Genomic DNA, 21,240 nt, shown 5'->3' with positions numbered 1-21,240 from the left:
GTGTGCTCAAAAAGATCGATTTAATTTACCTATAACCTTAACATTAACTTAGTACTAAGAAATGAAATACTGAGATTGGTGAAAAGTAGACATATGATGTTCTCAACTTGATATTTAATCCCAGATACTGACTACCGAAGCTGAAAAGACCAGCCATGGGAAAGAATACGCATTTAGATTTGACTAAACCACAGGAAGACATGTAAGACAGCATGTATTATACAACATGCAAGAACAACATACCCAGAAACATCATAAATCAATTCTTTCTAATGTGTAAATGGAATAAATCTTTTATTTTGAAAGTGGCGCTGGTGAATTCGATTGTGCTAAGTGGAAATGGTTGTTCTGAAGTGGAATGGATGCAATAGCATTAGAGACGGGTGAATATTGCATATTCTCTGGAAGGGGCAATGCTGGTATCATACCATATTAACTAGAATTCATGTATGGTGCTGGCTTGCTTACACACAGGCCATGCAGATCCAGCATGGCATAATTGATATTACGTAAGATTAGAGACAGGTGTCCATCCTCTCTAAAATCACAAATGCCATATTTTATACAAAGTGTAATTTTTGTTAGAATTGCTAAACTGACAATTATGGAGAGACTGACCGGCAGCCAACTGTTTTTTGATCACCTGGTGTTGATACAGTAGGCCCTGATTTCAGACCCCTAAGCTAGGACAGCATCTGACTCGAGTCCAAGGACACTGACGGTCTCCAGAACTAGGAGGCAACTGAAATACCAATAACCACTTTAGCACATCATTCACACCCTGTCCCTATAACTTTTGACATGTTTCCCTGGCTTTTTATTCTTGGGGACTAGCTTCAAATCATTCCACGTCATCCCGTCCGATTCTTGCTTATAAACCAACTGGGCAGGAAAGATGAAATTCAACAACCAAAAATGTCCAAAAACAGATCGAAATTTTTTCGAAACAGGCGCAGTGCAGACTAAATCGTCCAATTTTTGCGCCTCAAACATTGTCTTTCCAAGAAAAATGAAATAGATTTGCCCGATAAAGAAACCAATACACATGAATCCTGACCAAGAAAAAACGTAGAAATGTGAAATCATTATGAAAATATGTCCCTGGATTTCTCCATTCCACCAGTTGACGAATGTAATGGGTAGGAAGTAATCCCAGTAGTTTTTTGCGGTGAAATGAACTTGGAGGTAGCGATGAGTCGATGTTAGCGTTTGTATACAAACAACGCTAGCAAAGAAGACTAGCATGACAAAATAGCGTTGGTTGTAGTATCCGACGCAGCGTCCAGCGATGTAACAATGGTGGTCACGTTTGAGGACGCATTTTTCACACAAATTACAATGGTGGCAGCGTGGGGGTTGCGGCATCTCACATATGTCACAATAACGCCAGTCTATAGACGGATGTGGCTTACTCATCTCATCAGATTGACCACCAACACCAATTTCCAGAGCACTTTTAGATTTTCCATAACCATTCTTAGTTTTTGAATTTCCGAACCCGTTCATATGACTTTTATGACCATTCTGGTATTGCAAACAGTTCAACTTATCTTGAATTGTTGCATAAATCATGTTGGGTTTTTCCTCACGTTTTGGCCGATCTGCAGTTTTTTCATGAAACGTGTTATAGAGTTGCAAACATATCCAATTAGCAATGCAATTCACGAAAATAAAACACGCTAAGATATTCCTCAAATAGATGGTGCAATCTGAGTAACCTGCATAATCAAATGGGATAAGGTACTTCAATGTCGTATATAATTCCGTTAGAATTCCGTACCAGCCCAAGAAAGAGCAGGCATAGTATGACCTTTGAGCGGTGCGTTTTGATTGCCGTCTGCCACGATAGGTGTCGCTCCATTTTTCCACAAGTGACTTTTTCTCCCACTCCTCATCCAACCTCCTTCTCTCAACAGAATCTCCCATTGGATGAAAGTTTTGTCATCTAGCGTCTGAAAATGGAGCAAAAATTAAAGTCAAGTGTCTTGCTCAAGGGAAAAATTGTTGTTTGAACTTGTAGAAAAGCAAAATTCATGTAACTTGCAAGACTAAAAGCCTTCAGCACTCTTGGCCTACCGACATTCGCAAACAATCTATCTCTAATGAACATACACCTGTACGTGGAGACTAACCAGCACAGTTGATAATTGATGCTAATCACGAATGGTTATTGAACACAACCAATGTATATTGTAGAAGCATACTATACATTGTATTGCATGACAAAAAAATACAACAATGGATTCTCATAAGAGAAATGTAATTCTGCATGTATGTTAGATGTAAAAAACGCAAAAGACAGCTTTGGGAATTACATGCAAACAATCCTACCTGAGTTGCGAATAGATATTTTGTGAAATTGATTCTTCGAGAAAGTTTTTACAAAGTATTTTTCTTGGACATGCTTGCTCTGCTAACACCTGCTGCCATCTATGATTGGCGTGGTAAACAACTATGTTTGTTACCATGGCGACACCGCACCATATTTGTACGGAGGCCGGGAATGTTGGCCCAACGTCGCTGCCATATCCAACGAATTATCAATTATCTGAGAGAAATGAGCCACCGTACTTTTCCTAATTGCTTTGTCGTCTGCTCGGGCAAGTCGGGAGAACTTGTGTCAACAACAGGTAAAACAAGCATTGAATGCAGTGGTATTACATAATCTTATGTTTTTCCTTTTTGTGAAAATAGCGTCTATACATACCAGTAAACATATCAAGTGCCGACAACGTACAATTTGTAAAGGTTTAGTGCGGGAAAGGGACGGATCAGACCGACATGAAATTTTGCAGGACCTAAACCCGCTAGGACGCGTTGAGGGTATGCTATACGAGGAATTAGATAAATCAAAAGATACAGACGGGAAATTTAAAAGGTAAGTGAAATATGATAATTTTCAGTTCCCCCAGAATCTGCAAGCTGAACTGCTGGCCGGGCGCATCTCGGTAACCGAGGTAATACCGCTGGAAGTTCAGTGTGGAGATAAGCAGAATGACGCTTTAGTCAGTCATTACTTGCTGTAGATAGAAATCGATACCTTGTCATCGATCGTCCAGTTTCTCTAATAAAGACAGAGGCAATAGTGATAAGATGCATTAATCATGATAAGCTTTTGAATAAATCACGAAGGGAGCTATCACGCAGTCAGCGTATACTGTAAATTCGGCACTGCCCCGTCGCGTCCAGGTGGTCTGAGAGAGGTCTCGATGCGAACTCACCCGATCATTCATATCCAAGCGATGGAATTCGGCTTGTGACTTATCATCATTCCTTTAATTTCAGATCTTAAGGGAGATCTTTCGAGGTAATCTGTCAGTCTGTTGGGACACCTATGACGATCGCATACCGAAGATGGTTCAAAAACACCAAATGCGCATGACTTCGACAATGCCGAAAAAGGGCGCAAAACCCTTGACGTTGATGGAAAAATGGGAGGCGCACAAAACGTCGGGACAAGCGGAGACGAATGCGCAGGCGTTCCTTGTGCGACTGGCCCCACTCTGGTACCTTGTGACTGTCACCGGGTGCTTCTTGATAGGAACGCATCAAAGTTTGTTCATTATTTACGAGGGTTGGAGTAGAAGTTTCATCTTCTGCCATCAGGTTTTTGCCTACGTCGCATTCATTGAAATGATGATCAACTGGTTTTGTCTTCGTTTTGTGACGTCAGATTTCACCTGGGAAACTGCCGAGAAATGTAAGCATTTAAAATTCAATGTGTCAGAAGATGAAATCATGGAAAAGATGACTGCACGTGGCATGAAATTTGGCGCCAAAGATCAAAGGAACCAAAATGGATCAGGAGCAGACGACACGGTGGATAGAAAATCTGACTCCGTAAACCGGGGCGCCGTGAAGCGCCACATTTCGCATCTCTTTGCAAACAAAAAGAAAGAAACTGTCTCCATGGGAACAGGGTCGAAGAATCCCAGAAAATATGCGTATTGGTCTTGGAGACCATGTGACAAATGCAAAATTGAGAGACCTCCTCGCGTTGCGCACTGTCCTGTCTGCGACAAATGCTCCCTGAAGAGAGATCACCATTGCTACTTTTCGGGAACCTGCATCGCTCTTCACAACCAACGCCACTTCATTGTCTTTTCATTGTGGAGTTGTCTTGCAACAGTTTACTCAACAATGCACGCTGCAGCGTTACTCTACATTGATGTCATACCCATGACGTCATGGTGGGATCTCATATTTCCGGTCACATGTTTTCGTTGGTTGCTAGGATACACCGGACTGTATTACCTAATAGTTTTCGCCCTTGTTTATTCTCTAGTTTGGTTCTGTCCCATTAGTTTGTACTTTTTCCAAGATCACATCAAAATCGTAAGACGAGGTATCACTACTTTTGAGCACGAAAAAAACATACATCTCACAAACTCAAGAACGCAGTATGAAAACTTTAAGTCGGCTTTTGGGGACTATTGGATTCTTAACTTCATATTACCTCTGCATTTTTTCTACAAACCACATGGAAATGGATTTGAGTACCCAAACATCAAAGTTTGGTACATTGAGCATTGAAATGCAAAAGCTGCGATAATCGTAAAGATTTTTGTTCATTTACTGCATTCATCAAATAGGATGGCGAATGGCCTGCCTCGGGAGTGTTGTCACCTGGCGAGCATTTGGGATAGAAGAAAGGGTTGTGTGATGACGTCAAAGCCCACTTGATCATACACTCTTGAGGCAGTGGACCGGCCTCGTCCTGTCACCCGGTCCCACGATGGAAAGACGCCGATCAGAACGACGAAATGGACTGCACAGGAGCTAGGAGTATTACTTAACCATCAAACCGTTGGGGAAGACCTCAGCTACACCGGCGACGAACTTGCTATTGCCAAAAAACTACGAAAGATATTCAATTGCAAGAATATCTTTAAGATATTTTACTCATCAGATCTTTTGAACCTGTTTGCTTTAATAACCCACAAGGGGGAACAGGCTTTCCCAAAAAGTGATGTGAACTAATAGGTAAATCAGATGATACACGAAGAAATGTTTCACTTATCTTAAGATAAGGTTGCGTGATAAGTGTCATGGGTCTAGAAAAAACACATGGTATTACTTTCGGTATCTAGAACTATGAGGTCCCTAAAGATGATTAATGATACTCCTCATATTTCAATTGTTTATATTATGACACGTGTTCTAATGTCAATATATCTTTGTGGTGGTATCTGTGTTGTTTTTTCCTTTGACTCCCACTATGATCAACTGGAATGGAGGTTCGACCAAGCTGTGTCAAGCCTTATCAATTAGACCACGCGTAGTGGCGCTGAGGCGGCCTGTAGGTCAAACTCGTCAAGTGCGCGTAGGAACGAAATCAGCGCCTCTAGTGTCAAGATTAGGAAATGTTGTCCGCCTAAAGAGGAAGGAAATCAGCGCCTAGTGGTCAAGATTGGTAAATGATCAACTTGGCCAAAGCGAGCCGGGAGTTGTGACTATGTCTCTGGTTTAGCTGGTGTGGCAGATATGTCTTCGTGGTGAATTTGTCTCTTCTGCAGTTGAGGCAGCTATCAGACTGTCTCGGCCATAGCGAGAGCGTTTTATTTTCTCCATTGTAGATAACTATTGCACACAGGAATGAGGACGCCGAGGGAGCGCCGGCCGGGGACCGGCCTCGTCCTGTCGCCCGAGGAAGAGGAAGATGTCCCATCCTGGCTTGGTGAATGACAGAATGGACAGTTCGAGATGATTGGCTATGGAGAAGAGTGCCAGAGCCTTCATGCACATCTCACTCCAGCTTCTTAATAAATCTCTTTGCCGTCCATTTCGTCAACCTGATCGTCTAAGGCATAAATAACTGCCGCAGCAGAGACAATGTCACAACTCCCCTCGCTATGTCCGAGATGAAGGGATAGCTACCACAGCTAACAGAGACAATGTCACAACTCCCCTCGCTATGTCCGAGATGAAGGGATAGCTACCACAGCTAACAGAGACAATGTCACAACTCCCCTCGCTATGTCCGAGATGAAGGGATAGCTACCACAGCTAACAGAGACAATGTCACAACTCCCCTCGCTATGTCCGAGATGAAGGGATAGCTACCACAGCTAACAGAGACAGTGTCACAACTCCCCTCGCTATGTCCGAGATGAAGGGATAGCTACCACAGCTAACAGAGACAATGTCACAACTCCCACGCTATGTCCGAGATGAAGGGATAGCTACCACAGCTAACAGAGACAGTGTCACAACTCCCCTCGCTATGTCCGAGATGAAGGGATAGCTACCCAGCTAACAGAGACAACGTCACAACTCCCCTCGCTATGTCCGAGATGAAGGGATAGCTACCACAGCTAACAGAGACAACGTCACAACTCCCCTCGCTATGTCTGAGATGAAGGGATAGCTACCACAGCTAATAGAGACAATGTCACAACTCCCCTCGCTATGTCCGAGATGTAGGGATAGCTACCACAGCTAACAGAGACAATGTCACAACTCCCCTCGCTATGTCCGAGATGAAGGGATAGCTACCACAGCTAATAGAGACAATGTCACAACTCCCCTCGCTATGTCCGAGATGTAGGGATAGCTACCACAGCTAACAGAGACAATGTCACAACTCCCCTCGCTATGTCCGAGATGAAGGGATAGCTACCACAGCTAACAGAGACAGTGTCACAACTCCCCTCGCTATGTCCGAGATGAAGGGATAGCTACCACAGCTAATAGAGACAATGTCACAACTCCCCTCGCTATGTCCGAGATGTAGGGATAGCTACCACAGCTAACAGAGACAATGTCACAACTCCCCTCGCTATGTCCGAGATGAAGGGATAGCTACCACAGCTAACAGAGACAACGTCACAACTCCCCTCGCTATGTCTGAGATGAAGGTATAGCTACCACAGCTAACAGAGACAGTGTCACAACTCCCCTCGCTATGTCCGAGATGAAGGGATAGCTACCACAGCTAATAGAGACAATGTCACAACTCCCCTCGCTATGTCCGAGATGAAGGGATAGCTACCACAGCTAACAGAGACAGTGTCACAACTCCCCTCGCTATGTCCGAGATGAAGGGATAGCTACCACAGCTAACAGAGACAGTGTCACAACTCCCCTCGCTATGTCCGAGATGAAGGGATAGCTACCCAGCTAACAGAGACAGTGTCACAACTCCCCTCGCTATGTCCGAGATGAAGGGATAGCTACCACAGCTAACAGAGACAGTGTCACAACTCCCCTCGCTATGTCCGAGATGAAGGGATAGCTACCACAGCTAACAGAGACAACGTCACAACTCCCCTCGCTATGTCCGAGATGAAGGGATAGCTATACCACAGCTACAATGGAGACAAAGTGACAACTCCCCTCACTGTGGCCAAAAAACTACAAATTAACTTCACTTTGTATAAATATATTTATTAAATAAAGATCTACTGATATGTACGCTTTCTTCTCATCTACATTTGTCCTTGAAACTTATAAGTAACTATAAACTACTTTCCTCTAAAAAACCTAAAAGACGAATCTCACCTATTCTCTTGTAGGAACAACATTGTGTATTTTTGGAATGTTTTTTTCTCTCCAATGAAAAATGGATGGATTTTGATACGTGTTCATATTGAATATGTAAAGATACAATACAATACAAAATATATAACATAGGTGTACACACCACCTGGTACATTACAGTGGTACATCCGGGTGATGGGCAAAGTACATTACGGGCAAAGTACATTACTACTCAAGGATGATGGGCACTGTTAAGTCATTGCACTTCTTGGGCGCCTGGCATCACTCCAAGACAACATTGGCTTTTGTATCAATCGGGTCACTCCGCCACTCCAGTGGTCTTAGAGGTAGAGCAAAGACTCATCCAGAATCGCATCCAGAATAACTTTAAGCATGGTGGGTTTAGTTAGTAATAAGAACAAAAGCTTTGGCGAAATCTACAGTACAGAAGCCTATTGACAATACGTCAGTCTCGTTTTCAATACGACCTTTGGCTACATCATCATCTACATGGTCTAGAACTAACTAACAGCTGCTGGAGCAATGATCAGTACTGCCCACCTGAAAAGATCAGAAAAAGGAAAATTTACATCAGTATTTATTTCATATTGTGTGACCTGTTGCTTCTCTCGAGGCCCTAGCTGGTAAAGCTTCTCAACTCTGGTCCTTACGATGCCTGTGCCAGGCCAAGTAAAAGAGTCCACATCGCAATGAGATGATCTTTAGCTTGTGATCGGCTACTCCTACGCAGTCACAATAGTTGAAGAAGTAGGAAAAGACTTAGATGCTGACCTGCTTGGCGCCCCTTCTGTCCAGCCCCCTTTCTCCTGTCCCACTCCATATCGGATATCTCCGAATCCTCAGGTATTGCCCAGGATCTCCCTTTTTGTGCCAGTAATTCAGGGCTTTCCACATTCCTTTCGTCAAGCTGAAATCAAGGGAACTTGCATTATGATTCCAAATACTGGGGAGTTAAAAAAATATGGCTGCATGGCAGTCCGTCAAATGACTGAGGCGTAAAACTGAGATGCTCTGCACCCAAGTACCAATGCCAGAGTGGACCAAAGATTACACTCTAGGGAGAAGCTCACGGGCACAGTGATCAAACAGTATGAATGAAATAGAGTTTGAACCCATGTCATCCTGGTTATGAACCCAATGTCTGACCATGATACAACCGATCTCCGAAATAGGGCAAAGTCAAGTAGATCAGTAATGACTTACATCTTCAGACATGGTCCTCTGCCAGTTTGGTACAGGGGTGTGGCTGGTGTCCACAGTCCTGGGCGTATCACCACCAACCTGGGGGGCCAGGATGGCGGCAGGTGCCGTAGCATTCAGATCGATCTGACCTCCACCACCTGCTGCAGACGACTGCCCAAGAGACTGCATCGAGTCGCGGACATCTGCTCGGCTGTACATCGGTCTACCTTTATTTGGAGTGCCATGTGATTCGAACATCGAGACACCCTTTCGGGGTGTGGTTGTCTCAACTGTAAGAATACCAAAGTCAGAATTTTTGCTTTAAATTTTTGTTCCTGCTCATTCTTACAACGTTCCTTATTCTAAAGCTATCATATTCCTGAAGAAATACCCTTTCAGAACCCTCACTAAACAATTGATTCAAAAGTAGATAAACGTCTTGTTATGTGTTTGAACTAAAGAGATGTGCATCGATTAGTAAGGATTAGTGCATTGAGTCTCCGCGTGAATCCCATATACAGGGTGTCGAAATAAAAATGCAACAATTTGGGAACATTGTTTTCTTCATCACTTACAGATATTTTCAGAAGGTAAATGGTACGGCACAGGTTTTTTATATAGAAAAGATGTACTAAGCAAAATCAATTGTTGCATTTTGACTTGGACGCCCAGTATAAGCTACCTGTAGATTGGATGATGTTAAGGTTGCGAAGGTTGAGGACGTTATTGCCATGGAAGTCGGCAGAATCAACACTGGAGTCGGAGAGTCCTTGGTGCAAGAAGAAGGAAGGCGTTATGCAAATGAGGCGCTAGAGCAAATAAATCAATAGTTGTCAATTGTTTGTTAAGGCAGAGAAGGTCTAATCTAAGATCAGGTTATTGGTTAAAATATTCAGGATATGTCAAACTGAAGGTAACACAACTACAGCAGAACCTCCTCAAGCAGACACCTCTCTATTATGGATACTGCATCTCGGCCCAGATTGGTTATTTCCACTGCAATTGACCTCTGCAATCAGGACACCTCTCTTAAGGACAGCATCGGGCAGTCCCAAAGTAGCCCTTGGCAGAGAGTTTCTACTGTGCAACATCTACCTACAGACATGGGTGATCATTACAATGAGTGGGTTAAACATACCATCAGAGTCTTGCCAAACAGGACGACGCTGAAAAGTCAAGAGAGTGTGTTTCAGAAATTAAAATGAAGAAAGATTTGGAAACATCTCTGAGACACACCATAGCTGCACAGCTCCTCTTAAAGGCCTACAACCTGTTCAAAATTTGAAAATTGAACTTGAAATTGAAGATGTCCAAGTGTGTGAATGCATACCGAATATAAAGTTCAACGATGCAGTATTGGTAGACAGATAAGCAACACTACTGAGGCCTATTTTTGGCAAATCAAAACACTTACTGGCCCAGACACCTGGGAGACGCTCTCGAAATCCTCATCCTCCACATTAGAGAACTGGACTGATCGCTGAGTCTCAATCGAGCTGTACTGGGGCAGCTCACCAAACTTGGAGCCACTTTCGGTGGCACCGTCGTAAGAGATAGGCTCAGCAGACGTCATTATCCTGAAAAGGCAGAAGGAATGATATTTTGCCTTCAATGTACAAAAGATATAATGTTAAAGGACGACTGTTTAAAGCATCTACGGTAAATGACTGGTACAGAAAATTTGTGAAATAAAACTTACTTGGCGCAGCGTCCGCAGATAGCAACTCGTACGACGGGGTCTCCAGATCTGGCGGGCAGTGCCTACAACATAACAATTCAGACATGACATCAGTGACAAAAACTCATATTCTGCGACATTCTAACTCAAATTTGATTCTTCAAAAGGTTAGGGAAATGGGCACTGTATAGACCTCAGACATGCCGGCCTGGGTTAAACGGATACAAACGACGGACGCTACAACCAAGGTTTAAAGTTGGCCAAGGTTTAAGGGGTAGGGAAGAATCCTCTGCAAGTTTATAAACAAAAATAGTTGTTCAACTGAGAGAAAAATGGTTAACAAATACTGAAAACAGAAGTTATGGGAAACAGAATTCACACAGATATCTGGACTGACTTTTGTGAAAAAAATCAGGTTTCATACCACACATTTGTCATACCATACCACAAAGGTAGACAGAACTGACTTCACAGTAAAGCTTGGTCTCTACTGTAAAAGGAGACTGTGGACCGATCACCTATCATTCTCTCCTTCAGCTCCACAGGTAGACGTTCTCCTCGTGAATCAGATAATGCACTATTCAAAGATACATTAGAAGGCTACCTGAATGAGTCATCACTTACTGGTAGGATCTACCGGTACAATATGCCCAGCTTTAGAAGTACCCCCCAAGTAACGTCATTTTTTCACAAACTCATCTTTGCTTTCAGTATGATTCAGTGAGTGCCGTAAAATAAAGCATGTGTTCCTGTGACAGTGTTAGTTAGAAGTTTGAAAGGGCAGTTCTACAATTTCAATGTTTCAAACCTTATTTCCTTGTCTTTGTGATAATTGCAGTGACTGAAAATTAAATGTTTTGTACAAAAATACAGTGGAATAATTCGTCTCTGCAACATGTTGTCAAATATCTTCAAAAAACAGTAGGTAATTTTTTTTTAGAATCTATTTTTTCTTGATTCAGGACAAATTTGTATAGCCTTTAGATACAATACGGGTGAATGAGTTTCATCTAGTTAGCGCTTGCGTGTAACCAGAGCGTCCACATGAGGACTAAGCATCTAACAATGCTGAAAGCTGGTATTTAGCATCACACTCACAGATGAAAGACATTGCTATAGTTACCTTGATCTTGATGCCGGAGCCCTTGATGTTTGTCACACCCTCACTCTTCAAGTCATCCAGGTTTTCTGTTGAAGAAGAATAAAATCTGTGATAAGCATTGCAGGTTTTTTTAGGCTGGCTCCAGGCCAACAACCTTGACCTCCTTTTGTTGCTTGATATGAAGTGGGTTCTCCCATGTCTCAGGAAAATGAAATTCCCCAGAATCCAAATCTTACCCCAAACATCGAGGCCGTCATCTTCTCCCTCGTATGAATGGCTGTCTTCAATACCAGAATCCTCCTGTTTTTTCTGAGCTTGCAGGTACCTTTGGAGTTCTTGACGATGTTTCATCGCATTCGATTTCGCTCCTTTCTGTTTGATGGTCCTAAGTTAAGAAGAATAAAAGTGAGTGCTGGGAATTGGAAGGTGTAGGCCTACTGGTATATAAAGGGCAGCCACACTTTACTCTGGAAGTATGAAACTTCATAATAAGGACCAAGATATGTTATTGTCCCATCCTATGTCATCAAAAACAAATTTTTTATAACGTTTTACTTACGCAACTGTTGCACTAGTTCTCGGCTTCTCTCTGACCGGTTTGCCACTTGAGATACTCAGCTCGGCATCCAAGTCACTCGCTGTCCCAATATGACGGGGTCCAGTGTATCCATGGCTCTTGTAGTTAAGTTCATGCTTCAATGGAAAGGATTAAAAAATACTGCAAATTGTCTGTGCTTAGTCTAGGTGATTTTTGACAAGACCTCGTGATTATGAATCTGGTGCCCCAGCCACTGACCTCCTTAATGTACCTCTCCATTGTGTATGCGGACTCACCTCATACGACGGGCTCCTCCACAGCTTCTCTGTCCCCGTCTTCGTGGGCGACCCGGACCTCCGCGGGTGAGTCTGTGTTTGTGCAAACATCTCGTCAAAATCCTTGGCGCCAACTTTCTTATCGTTGTTCCAATCTTGTTTAGCTGGAGAACGAGAGCGTCGAGCTGAAAGAGAAAAACACATTTTATGAAACACCGCATCCTTGTAGACCAGGGTCCTTGACACCCTCCTCCTAACCAAGCAAAAAAGGCCCTATTTACAGGATGAAAATAGGGTGCATACCATACCTCTTCTTCCTCTTCCAGCTTTTGTCAACAATTGACTTAAGTTTTTTTAAAGTTTGTGATTATAGTGATGCCAATGCATGGTACTTGAACCCACAATGTCCATATTATGAATCTAACTTGTCACTAAACCATGACGCACCATTCTGAGGTATTAAAGTTTTGGAAGTGACTACTTGGCAAGCCCGGCTTACCGAACAGCGACTTTTTCTTGTCCTGAATGGAGAGCCGAACTCATTAATATTAAAGTAAAGTCTCCAGCTCGCCAAACAGGGAAGATTTTTTACCCGTTTGGCAAGCCCGGCTGGCCGAACAGGGTGGCTTTTTAGTGCTGTTTGGCAAGCGGCTCTCCAAACAGGACAAAAAAAGATGCCTGTTCGGCGAGTGGCTGCCAAATAGACCCGGCCAAAAGTTTTTGGGAACCTTTGTTCTTACGTGGCTTGGAAGTTTCATCAGCTGTCTTTGGTCTTGGTACCCTCTTAGTGTTTGTGCTGGACAACCAAGGCTTTTCATATGTCACGCCACGCTCCTTGGCAACAGCTAAGCCTCCATCTGAAAACAGGTGCATGAAATAGAATTACATAAAACTGCCCCCCCCCCCGACCCAAATTGTCATAAATTTGAGATATGACAGTCCTCTCAATCAGGCTAGTATGACCTACGAACCCTGGTTGTGACCCATCGCCCCGGCTGTACCCCTAATTCTCCCATCCCTACCACTGCAGCTTTCCCCACAGCCTCTGCTCCTTGGCACTAAAACAATTCAATTCAATTCAATTTTATTACTCAAATACGCCCTCTAGGGGCCAAAGGTAATACAAATAATACAGTTGACTGACACAATAATAATGTAAGCTGGCAGGAATTATCACAATCAAAATTTCCATCTGGATAATTATGATGTATGATGATATGTATATAGTACAAAATATAACTACAATAAAACATGCAATAGTTACACAATTATAGATCATGGAGATACTATGAATGATTTTAATACAGAAATAGTGAAATCAGTGAGGCAGTGAAGCAGCTCTAAGTTGGAAAAAATCAAAGACGAATCTTGCAGATGATGTTGTTGGCTGATCAAGGATTTTCCTGATTTTCACTATGTCTGAATGGTAATCCTTCAATTCCAAACTATTATATAATTGTTCCCTTAGGTTGTGACTTACCTACACTCGTTGTAGCCCACGCACCAGCTGTACCTCTCATCCTCCCATCCATATCACTGGCGCTCTTCCTCATTGCCGAGATCCCAGCCGATCCTGTCATCTTACGCTTCTCGACTTTCCTCTCGAGGAGGGTACAGAGGTACACCAGAGGATCAGTCGGTGTATTGTTTATCACCTTGGCCATCAGTTCCTGGAACAAGGATGGCAAAATTTATGTATCATCTCAATCCAATAAAGGCAAAGGCCAAAATCTGGGCCACATGCCATTTAATGATGAATAATATGGAAAGCGGAGACCATCCTTGGGTATATTGCTTTTTGGAATGTCAACAGCTGCATTTTTTTGATGCACCCTGTATAACTTTAAAAAAATCAAGTTTGGTTTCCTGGTTTTCTGTACAAATATACCTCAAAAAGACCACTGATCTTATGCTTTTCCAAGTATGCTTGGACTCTCTGTTGCGCTGCCATTATTTAAGATAATTTCAACAACTTTTGGATGGAGCAAAACAATGTGAACTGGAAATATTTCAACAAATCTGGAGCACTTTCTAAAATTCCCCGGTATCCAACAACGCCATAACTCACAACAACGTGTACAAAATGTGCGAAGAAGTAAACAACGTCAATATTTTCCACATTTGCCGGAACTACTAGTTATTATCCTCACTAATAGGTGACAGCATCGACAATTGACCTGCAACGCACCTGAAACGTAGGCCATGGGAATTCGAATGATTAATCCGGTTTACCGTCCGAGAGATTTAAAAAGATGATGAGGCTTTTTTTCATTTTTCATTATTCATTATCGGTTTACAGCCTGATTTACTGGTCAAAACACGTGAGTGAGAAGTATCCTATATTGACCGAGACACATACAAAACGCCACCTCCCCTAAGGCTAAAGCCACTAACTGCACGTATTAGTCGTCAAATAGGAATACCACCAATTTCACCCCCAGCTCCTACCCATAGTCCCCCTTTAAGAAACCCTTTTCAAAACACCGGGAAAACCAAGTCCGCAATTGTTCACCATTTGAACTGCGCACGTGCGTTTGTTTACAATTTCATTTCCCGCGAAATCTCAAGGATCACATGACCTGCTAACGCGGATTGGATATAACATCAACCGCCGGGCCATTCCTCCTACAGCAGCCGGTTCGGCTAACGTCTATTTTTGACATAGGTGTTTTGATGATATAAAGTATGGTGTTTTTCGATGTATCTAGGTCACTTGATATTTCAAGTTAAGACCCACAGCAAAAAAATCCGTCAAAAAATGAATTTTGTGCTTCTTTCCAAAGTAGTTTTTGCAAGTTTTTGTTTTTCACTTTTCATTCTCGGCCCCCATTCACAGCTCATCCGGGCAATTTCTAAAATGGTGCCGCCCTTCAAAGAATTTTGAAGTATTTTCTCTAGGTTTGTTGGCAAATATATCCGAATTATGAATCTTTTCCTCCATTTTCGTCATGCCTCGTGATGCTGTATTTCGTTTTTCAGATTTTGGTGTAGTTTGAATCATCTACTATTAGTAATAAATCCAGGAGCTCGTCTGTTGTGTAAAAGAAGCCAGTGTTTATGAATGAAGTGTCAACTCGACAACTGTCAGGTTTCGCATACACATCAGACCAGTCATCATGACAGTCCAAGTGTGTGCACATGCTACACGCAAGCAATGCACTGCCACTGCCACTGGACATGCTGGAAGGAATGTTTTAGTTCTCAATTCTCTAGTTATATTCGCTTATCACTAGTCCTCTTGAAGAGTATTGTTGCTAGACCAGACCATATGTTAATGTTGACTTCCCTTGCTTGGCCTTGGCCTTGCCCTGTGCCCCTGGGTCTTGGCTTTGGAATTGTGACTGTAGTGTACAAGTGTACTGGGCCTGTGGCTATTACACCCAAGAAAGAAGGGTCCAATCATGTTCTTTGTTATGCAGGATGGAGTTTTGATGTCACCCGGCCGGCCACGTTTTCATGATATTGTCTCTGCACCGGCGACTTTAGAAATGTGCATTTTTGTTCTCCCTAAATGATAAAGAATTTAATCATTGGACAGTTCTTCACAAAGGCAACCTAGAGCCTCTTTAAGATAATTCTCCTTCTTCTTCTTCAGATTATTTAGCCTTTCGAAGTGGTAGAGAACTGCAACAATGGGCTGCTGCACTGCAGAGGTGGAGGGGGGCAACCTTGGTACCCTGAATCCAATCGAGAAGATGAAGAAGAAGCTATGGCGGGTGCGGAATTGTGGCATTGGCTGGATGGGAATCTCTTTATTGCTGTTCATCATTGGAATAGTGTTACTTGTTTACTTTGCCAAGTACATCCCTGGGGACCATAACAGCGATTGGTGCGTTATATTTTTCTTCTTCTGAAAACATCATGCATGTTTTACAAGGGGAGTGGTGTTTTCTAGTATCCCAAGAATGAGCTGGCTGTGGGTCGGCATTGAGGTGCAATAGCAAACTGAGATTCCTACATGTTGGGCAAGCAAAAGTAGGACCTTGTGATGAAATATTTGTCAGGCTGAATCCGAACTCCAAGGTACTAGGCCTTAAATAACACAGTTGAGGCATAACTGTTGCTGTATTGGAGGAGAAAAACTGTTCATTTCATGATGTTCTTTCCCAATGGACTTTGTCATTCAATATATGACTGCTTTCAACCTTTCTTGTGTGGCCATGCCTGAAGTCTTTAATCATGTAAAACCAATGCTGGAGGAAATGGTTATCTGAATGGACATTTAAAAGAGCAGTGGCCGCAAGCTCAGTTTGCTCAGTTCAGTATATCATTTAAAAATCAGTCTTTTCAAAGCCAACACATTGTCATGAATTGAATGACCGCGCCCTCAGAACTGATGATATTTTCCATGTCCCAGCTGGCCTTATTCAATGATATTTCATTTCAATCGCAGCACTTCTCTTTATTGATTGATTGTAAATGTCCAATGCACATTGATATAAATTCTGTGTTTACATTAGAAGATATTGACCAAAAATAGAGAATATTTGTATTTGCATTTAGTTGATGAGTCCAGTATTATCAATTGGCATTAATTGTTTTTTACTTCTGGGGTTGGTTTAACCCTTGGGTTATCAGTAACAGCGACCAGTCTAGACATTATGGCCTATATTTAGCCTTTGCTCCCCTTGACTCTTAACACACATGATTCACTTGTTTTGTTTGCAAAAGGCAGAGACCAGGACTTATCATATTATTTGGGTGCAGAAACTTCTTGAGAATAGAATCTATAGAGTGGTTTCAAGGGACAGACAAAAGAAAGCAAGCCAAACTGACCATGACACCATTTGATTCAGTTAAGTCAGGCATGACAATTCATTGTTCTGCCCTCAAACATGGCTGACTGTGAAAACACTATACAAACATCATGCACTGCAGAGTTTTCATCCAATATAGATTTGTATGGGTGACTTTTTAGGAGGCATGTGTTTTGACCCAGTTACACAACAATGAGCAAAGTAGTTTGACTTTGTTACCCATTCTACTACCGGTACTCGATTGTGGGTTATACCTATCCCAATCAGTACCAAGAGAAATTGGTTACTAATGTCCCCCACCCCCAACCACTTCAAATACTGTAGAATAAATTTATATATATACCGGTAGATGAATGATAAATGACCAAAATCACTAAATACGTGGCACTTGAAAATTTATGTTTTTGTAATGCCTGGGTTGTTTCTCTGTTGGCTGTTCCCTCTCCCTTGTGGAAGCTAATGTGTTTGACTTGTTTCCAGGGTTGGAGGTATCATTGGTATTGCATTCCTCTGTTTGGGATTCCTGGGTCTGGCCGTCGGTATCATCATCATAGTTGTGTTCTGTATGGCTTTCAAGAGGAGCCAAGATCGGGTGAGTAGGATTCATATCCCACAACAGTTGGTCCACAAATTTATAGAGAAAGAAACTAGTATTTGATGGTTCCCTTTAAGTTTAGTTCAATGTGTCCTCAGTAGTCTGACCGTACTTGAAGACCGAGAAACATAAAAATCATGAGTAGCTTTGATCTAAGATTTTTACCCAAATGACTTTGCATTATTTGCTGGATTGTGATCCAGTAGACTCTTTATATCTTAAACTATTCTCATCTTCTTCAGATGTCAGGCCAACCCATGACAATGACCAGCAATGCACATAAAGGTCAATTCCCCGATGGCCTCTATCCTAAACAAAAGGGATTTATCTATCCTGGTCAAACCCCGGCCCAGCCGTCGGCCCCAGCGGATGCTCCAGCAGAGTAAGTCAAAATACCACTGTTCACCCTGAAGTATTCACATTCACGGTTCCTGGTTGAAATATTTCATAACTTCTTCTTTTCTTTACAGCGGAGGGCACGACAACAGTGCTGTTACACCCGATGAAATCGTCATTGAACCATCAAAGGAGAAATTCTAACGGGAGAAGAATCTCACTCATAACTGTCATAGAATTTGAGGATCTTTCTTCGAATTCACAAAACGTCTTCATCAGTGGTGTCAACATAACATCATGCTTCCATTGTTTGAAGTATTTCAAATTTACAATTGCTGATTTATTGTCGGTGTGCATCAGTTCGAAATTTCCCTCTGGACTAATGCACATCGTCATTGGAATTCGCCTGTTGAGGCAGCTGTTCGAAGGCTATACCTCAACCAACTAAAACCTTTTGTTTTTGAGGCCCATGTCTTTGCAGTGATGCTCTTGTCTTCCTGTTTTTCTGATCTTTTGCCTTCTGTCTTGATGCTGGATGTCTTACTATGAAATTCTGTGCAGAATTACGCAGTGAATAAGGTCTGTGAGAAATCGGTGCTTGTAAGCTCCAATATCATGACATTTATTTTCCGTTGGCCCATTTCATTGTGAGATAGAGAGAGCAACTCTCTATAGTTACATTTTTTCGTACAGGATCTGGTGACCTCTAACAAAACCTTACCGTTGTTTACTAGGCTACACTTGCAACAAGTTGCGTTGTAAAAAACTCTATTTTATAAGTGTGTTGTATAATAGCTCTTCCTTTTCTATTTTGTAATTCGTCATATCTATTATACTTACAATCATGTATTTCTTACTGTTCTATTAGATTTTACATAAATGGGACCCAAGAATTTAAGAGATATTTGGGATACCGAGAAATGTTGGCTGGGTATTTTACCAACTGCTGATAAAAAATGAGATGATTATGGATACAATGTGTTGGTCATGATTTCCTGCACAAGATTTGGCATTTTAAGTCATTAATGAATTGCCATTTATATAGGACTACTTGATACAGAACTAAATGTAAGTCTTAAAATTTTAATTTCTTGCATGTAGTTAGGCTTTAGAATCAATTGGAAGTCATGGTGCAAATCTCAATTGAATTAAGACCTCATAGAAGTAGGTTATTAGGTTTGGTATGCACAAAATTGTTACCAATTTGATGCTGAAACACTTCTGGCATTGTTGACTTGAAAACGTGTTAAATAAATGCGGAAATTTAACTGTTAAATGTATTGTTTTGTAATCGTGTATGTTGCTTCTGCATGCCAAACGTTGTTATTAGTTTTTTGTCTTTGTTTAAGGATTTTAAATTTTTGGCAACACCCAAGGTACAACTAAACATATTTTAGCTTTGTGATATTATCGATTGTATTATTTTGCGTTTGTGCTTGTTGCGAAATCAGTTTCCATTTGTTGGAGATAATTAGAAATATTTGCAAATTTCTAATTCCAGTACCAGACAAAGTGATGACTTTCTTCCTAATTGGCAATTCACGGTTTTTGTCAGTCAATGACCAATGCGTACAATGTACTTATTGCATGCTGAAAATTTTAGGTTTGTTTGGATTTTTTAAAATCAGTGAAGATTTGACAATTCATGATAAGCTAGATTTAAATCTACCCAGATACACATTTATCAAGACTAATGTGGGCCATATATGCCTGGTAAACTGGCATCCAATACATTGGGTAGGTACCTGACTTCTTCTTAATAGAGCAGTTACTTTCTCAGAAGAAAGTTGCGTTATATATTTTATTTTATTTTATTTTATTGTTGGTTAACCTAAGTTACCAATACCCACCCGAAGCATGAGTTTGATTTTGTCCTTGTGTAGAGAAGCTATCGAAAAGGATGACTGACCTATAGTTCAAGAGGTGCAAAGCTATTATTCATGTTAACTGTGTCAACAGAGTCAACGCACTAAGTAGTTTTTGAAAACGTTTTCTTTATGGAAATAAATTGATATTTACAATTTGTTAATGGTGATCAATTCAAACGTAAAATTTCTGATAATGCAAAGGTTGCACATCGTCCTGACTCCCATGCCATCTGTTGGCCTGGAATTTTTCCCAGCCTGCTCCTAAAGACGACCACCTTGTAGTCGAAAGCGATGTCCCTGTGTGTGGTGCGTCTTTTTGTGTAGTTTTCTAAGTCGTTACGTCATTCACTTGTTATTAAGACATGGTCACACATCATATGACGCTAAATCACCAGAAGTATCACGTCACTTCAAGTCAGTTCTAGATTTTCTACGACAAAGTTAAAAAACGTCTTCCAGGTCAACTTGGAGTAGGAGTTGGGGACGATGTTCAACCTATATCAAAAATTCTGATTTACATAATTTTTTTATCTAATTGGTAATAAGATGTTGATATGTATCATTGAAGAATGTGTGTGCATGCCTGCCAAATTTATGTCATGTTTTAGATGTTAAAGGTTCTGGGTTTTAAAATGATGCTGCAGAAATAATAGTGTAAAAACATATATTTATTGATTTGTACATATAAATTGTTTCTACTGATAGATATGCATGTGGTGGCTCACGTACTTTGTTCCAAGCATCGAGGATAGATTATTCAGGAATAAGTTTGTATCCAGGGGGTGGATGGCCTACTGGGATGCCCCCCTCCCAAAAATCTTTGAAACTTAATGTAAAACCACCTTGGCAGCTGCTTGACACCTTTCCGAGGTGTCCTCTTAGACCTCTGGATCTGTCTCGTGAGTTGCTCCTTTTCACAATCTTCCAGATTTCTTCAAGAGCGAGACCGGACAAGAATTCGGCATCAGTGCTGCCAGCTACTACCTTGGTGGCAGCCAATGTTGCGAATGCCCTCGTCCCCCAGGCAGCCAATACCCCACTTGAATTAGAAATGAGTACAACATCGGCTTCCTGGGGAAAAGGAGAGCGTGGACAACAATTGTGATGGTCAGTCCTTTTTGCCATAATTCCCTAGAATGCTCCTTGTAAACAAGAGCAGAGAGTAATTTTTATACTGCTTTTCTATTTGTAAGGAACGGCCATCTATCCATGTGATAAGTGTATTACTTCCTTGTTAAATACAATTATTTATACTGAGAGTTACTGGTCTGTTGTTGACTTTTTTGTCTTGTCTTCAATGTGTACAGTGTACAGTGCCTCAGGGACAGTCATCAGAGATGTGCCATTGGTCTCTCTCTATGATAGGGGTCCTCAATTGCTGCTCTAACAAGAAATTGGTCCTCCAGCAA

At 41.7% G+C, this 21,240-nt stretch overlaps 2 protein-coding genes across 4 annotated transcripts; one reads left to right on the top strand and one right to left on the bottom strand.

The window, feature by feature from the left end:
* Positions 1-7,386: 7,386 nt before the first annotated feature.
* LOC135503310 (uncharacterized protein C8orf34 homolog) lies at positions 7,387-14,331 on the bottom strand. Of its 3 annotated transcripts, XM_064796828.1 has the most exons (15): positions 14,164-14,331; positions 13,756-13,945; positions 13,016-13,132; positions 12,297-12,460; positions 12,022-12,155; positions 11,699-11,847; positions 11,484-11,548; positions 11,169-11,201; positions 10,382-10,443; positions 10,097-10,259; positions 9,821-9,848; positions 9,365-9,451; positions 8,704-8,972; positions 8,272-8,407; positions 7,387-8,040 (listed from the first exon to the last, which is right to left on the bottom strand). In XM_064796828.1, exons 1-15 carry the CDS (start codon positions 14,224-14,226, stop codon positions 8,027-8,029), a joined length of 1,674 nt encoding a protein of 557 aa, XP_064652898.1. In that variant the 5' UTR covers positions 14,227-14,331; the 3' UTR covers positions 7,387-8,026. The 3 variants fall into 3 exon arrangements, with proteins under 3 accessions (XP_064652898.1, XP_064652901.1, XP_064652899.1); XM_064796831.1 differs by lacking the exon at positions 9,365-9,451; XM_064796829.1 differs by lacking the exon at positions 11,169-11,201.
* A 789-nt stretch (positions 14,332-15,120) lies between these two features.
* LOC135503213 (uncharacterized) lies at positions 15,121-21,094 on the top strand. Its single transcript, XM_064796675.1, has 5 exons — positions 15,121-15,173; positions 15,871-16,104; positions 17,513-17,624; positions 17,870-18,009; positions 18,098-21,094. The coding sequence occupies exons 2-5, from the start codon at positions 15,908-15,910 to the stop codon at positions 18,165-18,167; spliced, it is 519 nt and encodes a 172-aa protein (XP_064652745.1). The 5' UTR covers positions 15,121-15,173; positions 15,871-15,907; the 3' UTR covers positions 18,168-21,094.
* Positions 21,095-21,240: the final 146 nt, after the last annotated feature.

Source organism: Lineus longissimus, chromosome 19, assembly GCF_910592395.1.
Source record: "Lineus longissimus chromosome 19, tnLinLong1.2, whole genome shotgun sequence".
Lineage (NCBI taxonomy): Eukaryota > Metazoa > Nemertea > Pilidiophora > Heteronemertea > Lineidae > Lineus > Lineus longissimus.
Note: the sequence above shows the minus strand (reverse complement) of the source record. Positions and strands in the feature narration are given on the sequence as shown.

Bases quoted from the DNA above. Each gene is read 5' to 3' on its own strand.
- LOC135503310 (XM_064796828.1), bottom strand. From the start codon at position 14,226: ATGGCAGCGCAACAGAGAGTCCAAGCATACTTGGAAAAGCATAAGATC. The intron at 12,156-12,296 runs GTGAGTCCGCAT...TTTCCATTGAAG, and splicing joins GGAGGAGCCCGTCGTATGAG to CATGAACTTAACTACAAGAG. The intron at 11,202-11,483 runs GTAACTATAGCA...TTTAATTTTCAG, and splicing joins GCTCCGGCATCAAGATCAAG to TCACTGCAATTATCACAAAG.
- LOC135503213 (XM_064796675.1), top strand. From the start codon at position 15,908: ATGGGCTGCTGCACTGCAGAGGTGGAGGGGGGCAACCTTGGTACCCTG. The intron at 16,105-17,512 runs GTGCGTTATATT...ACTTGTTTCCAG, and splicing joins GGGGACCATAACAGCGATTG to GGTTGGAGGTATCATTGGTA. The intron at 17,625-17,869 runs GTGAGTAGGATT...CATCTTCTTCAG, and splicing joins TCAAGAGGAGCCAAGATCGG to ATGTCAGGCCAACCCATGAC.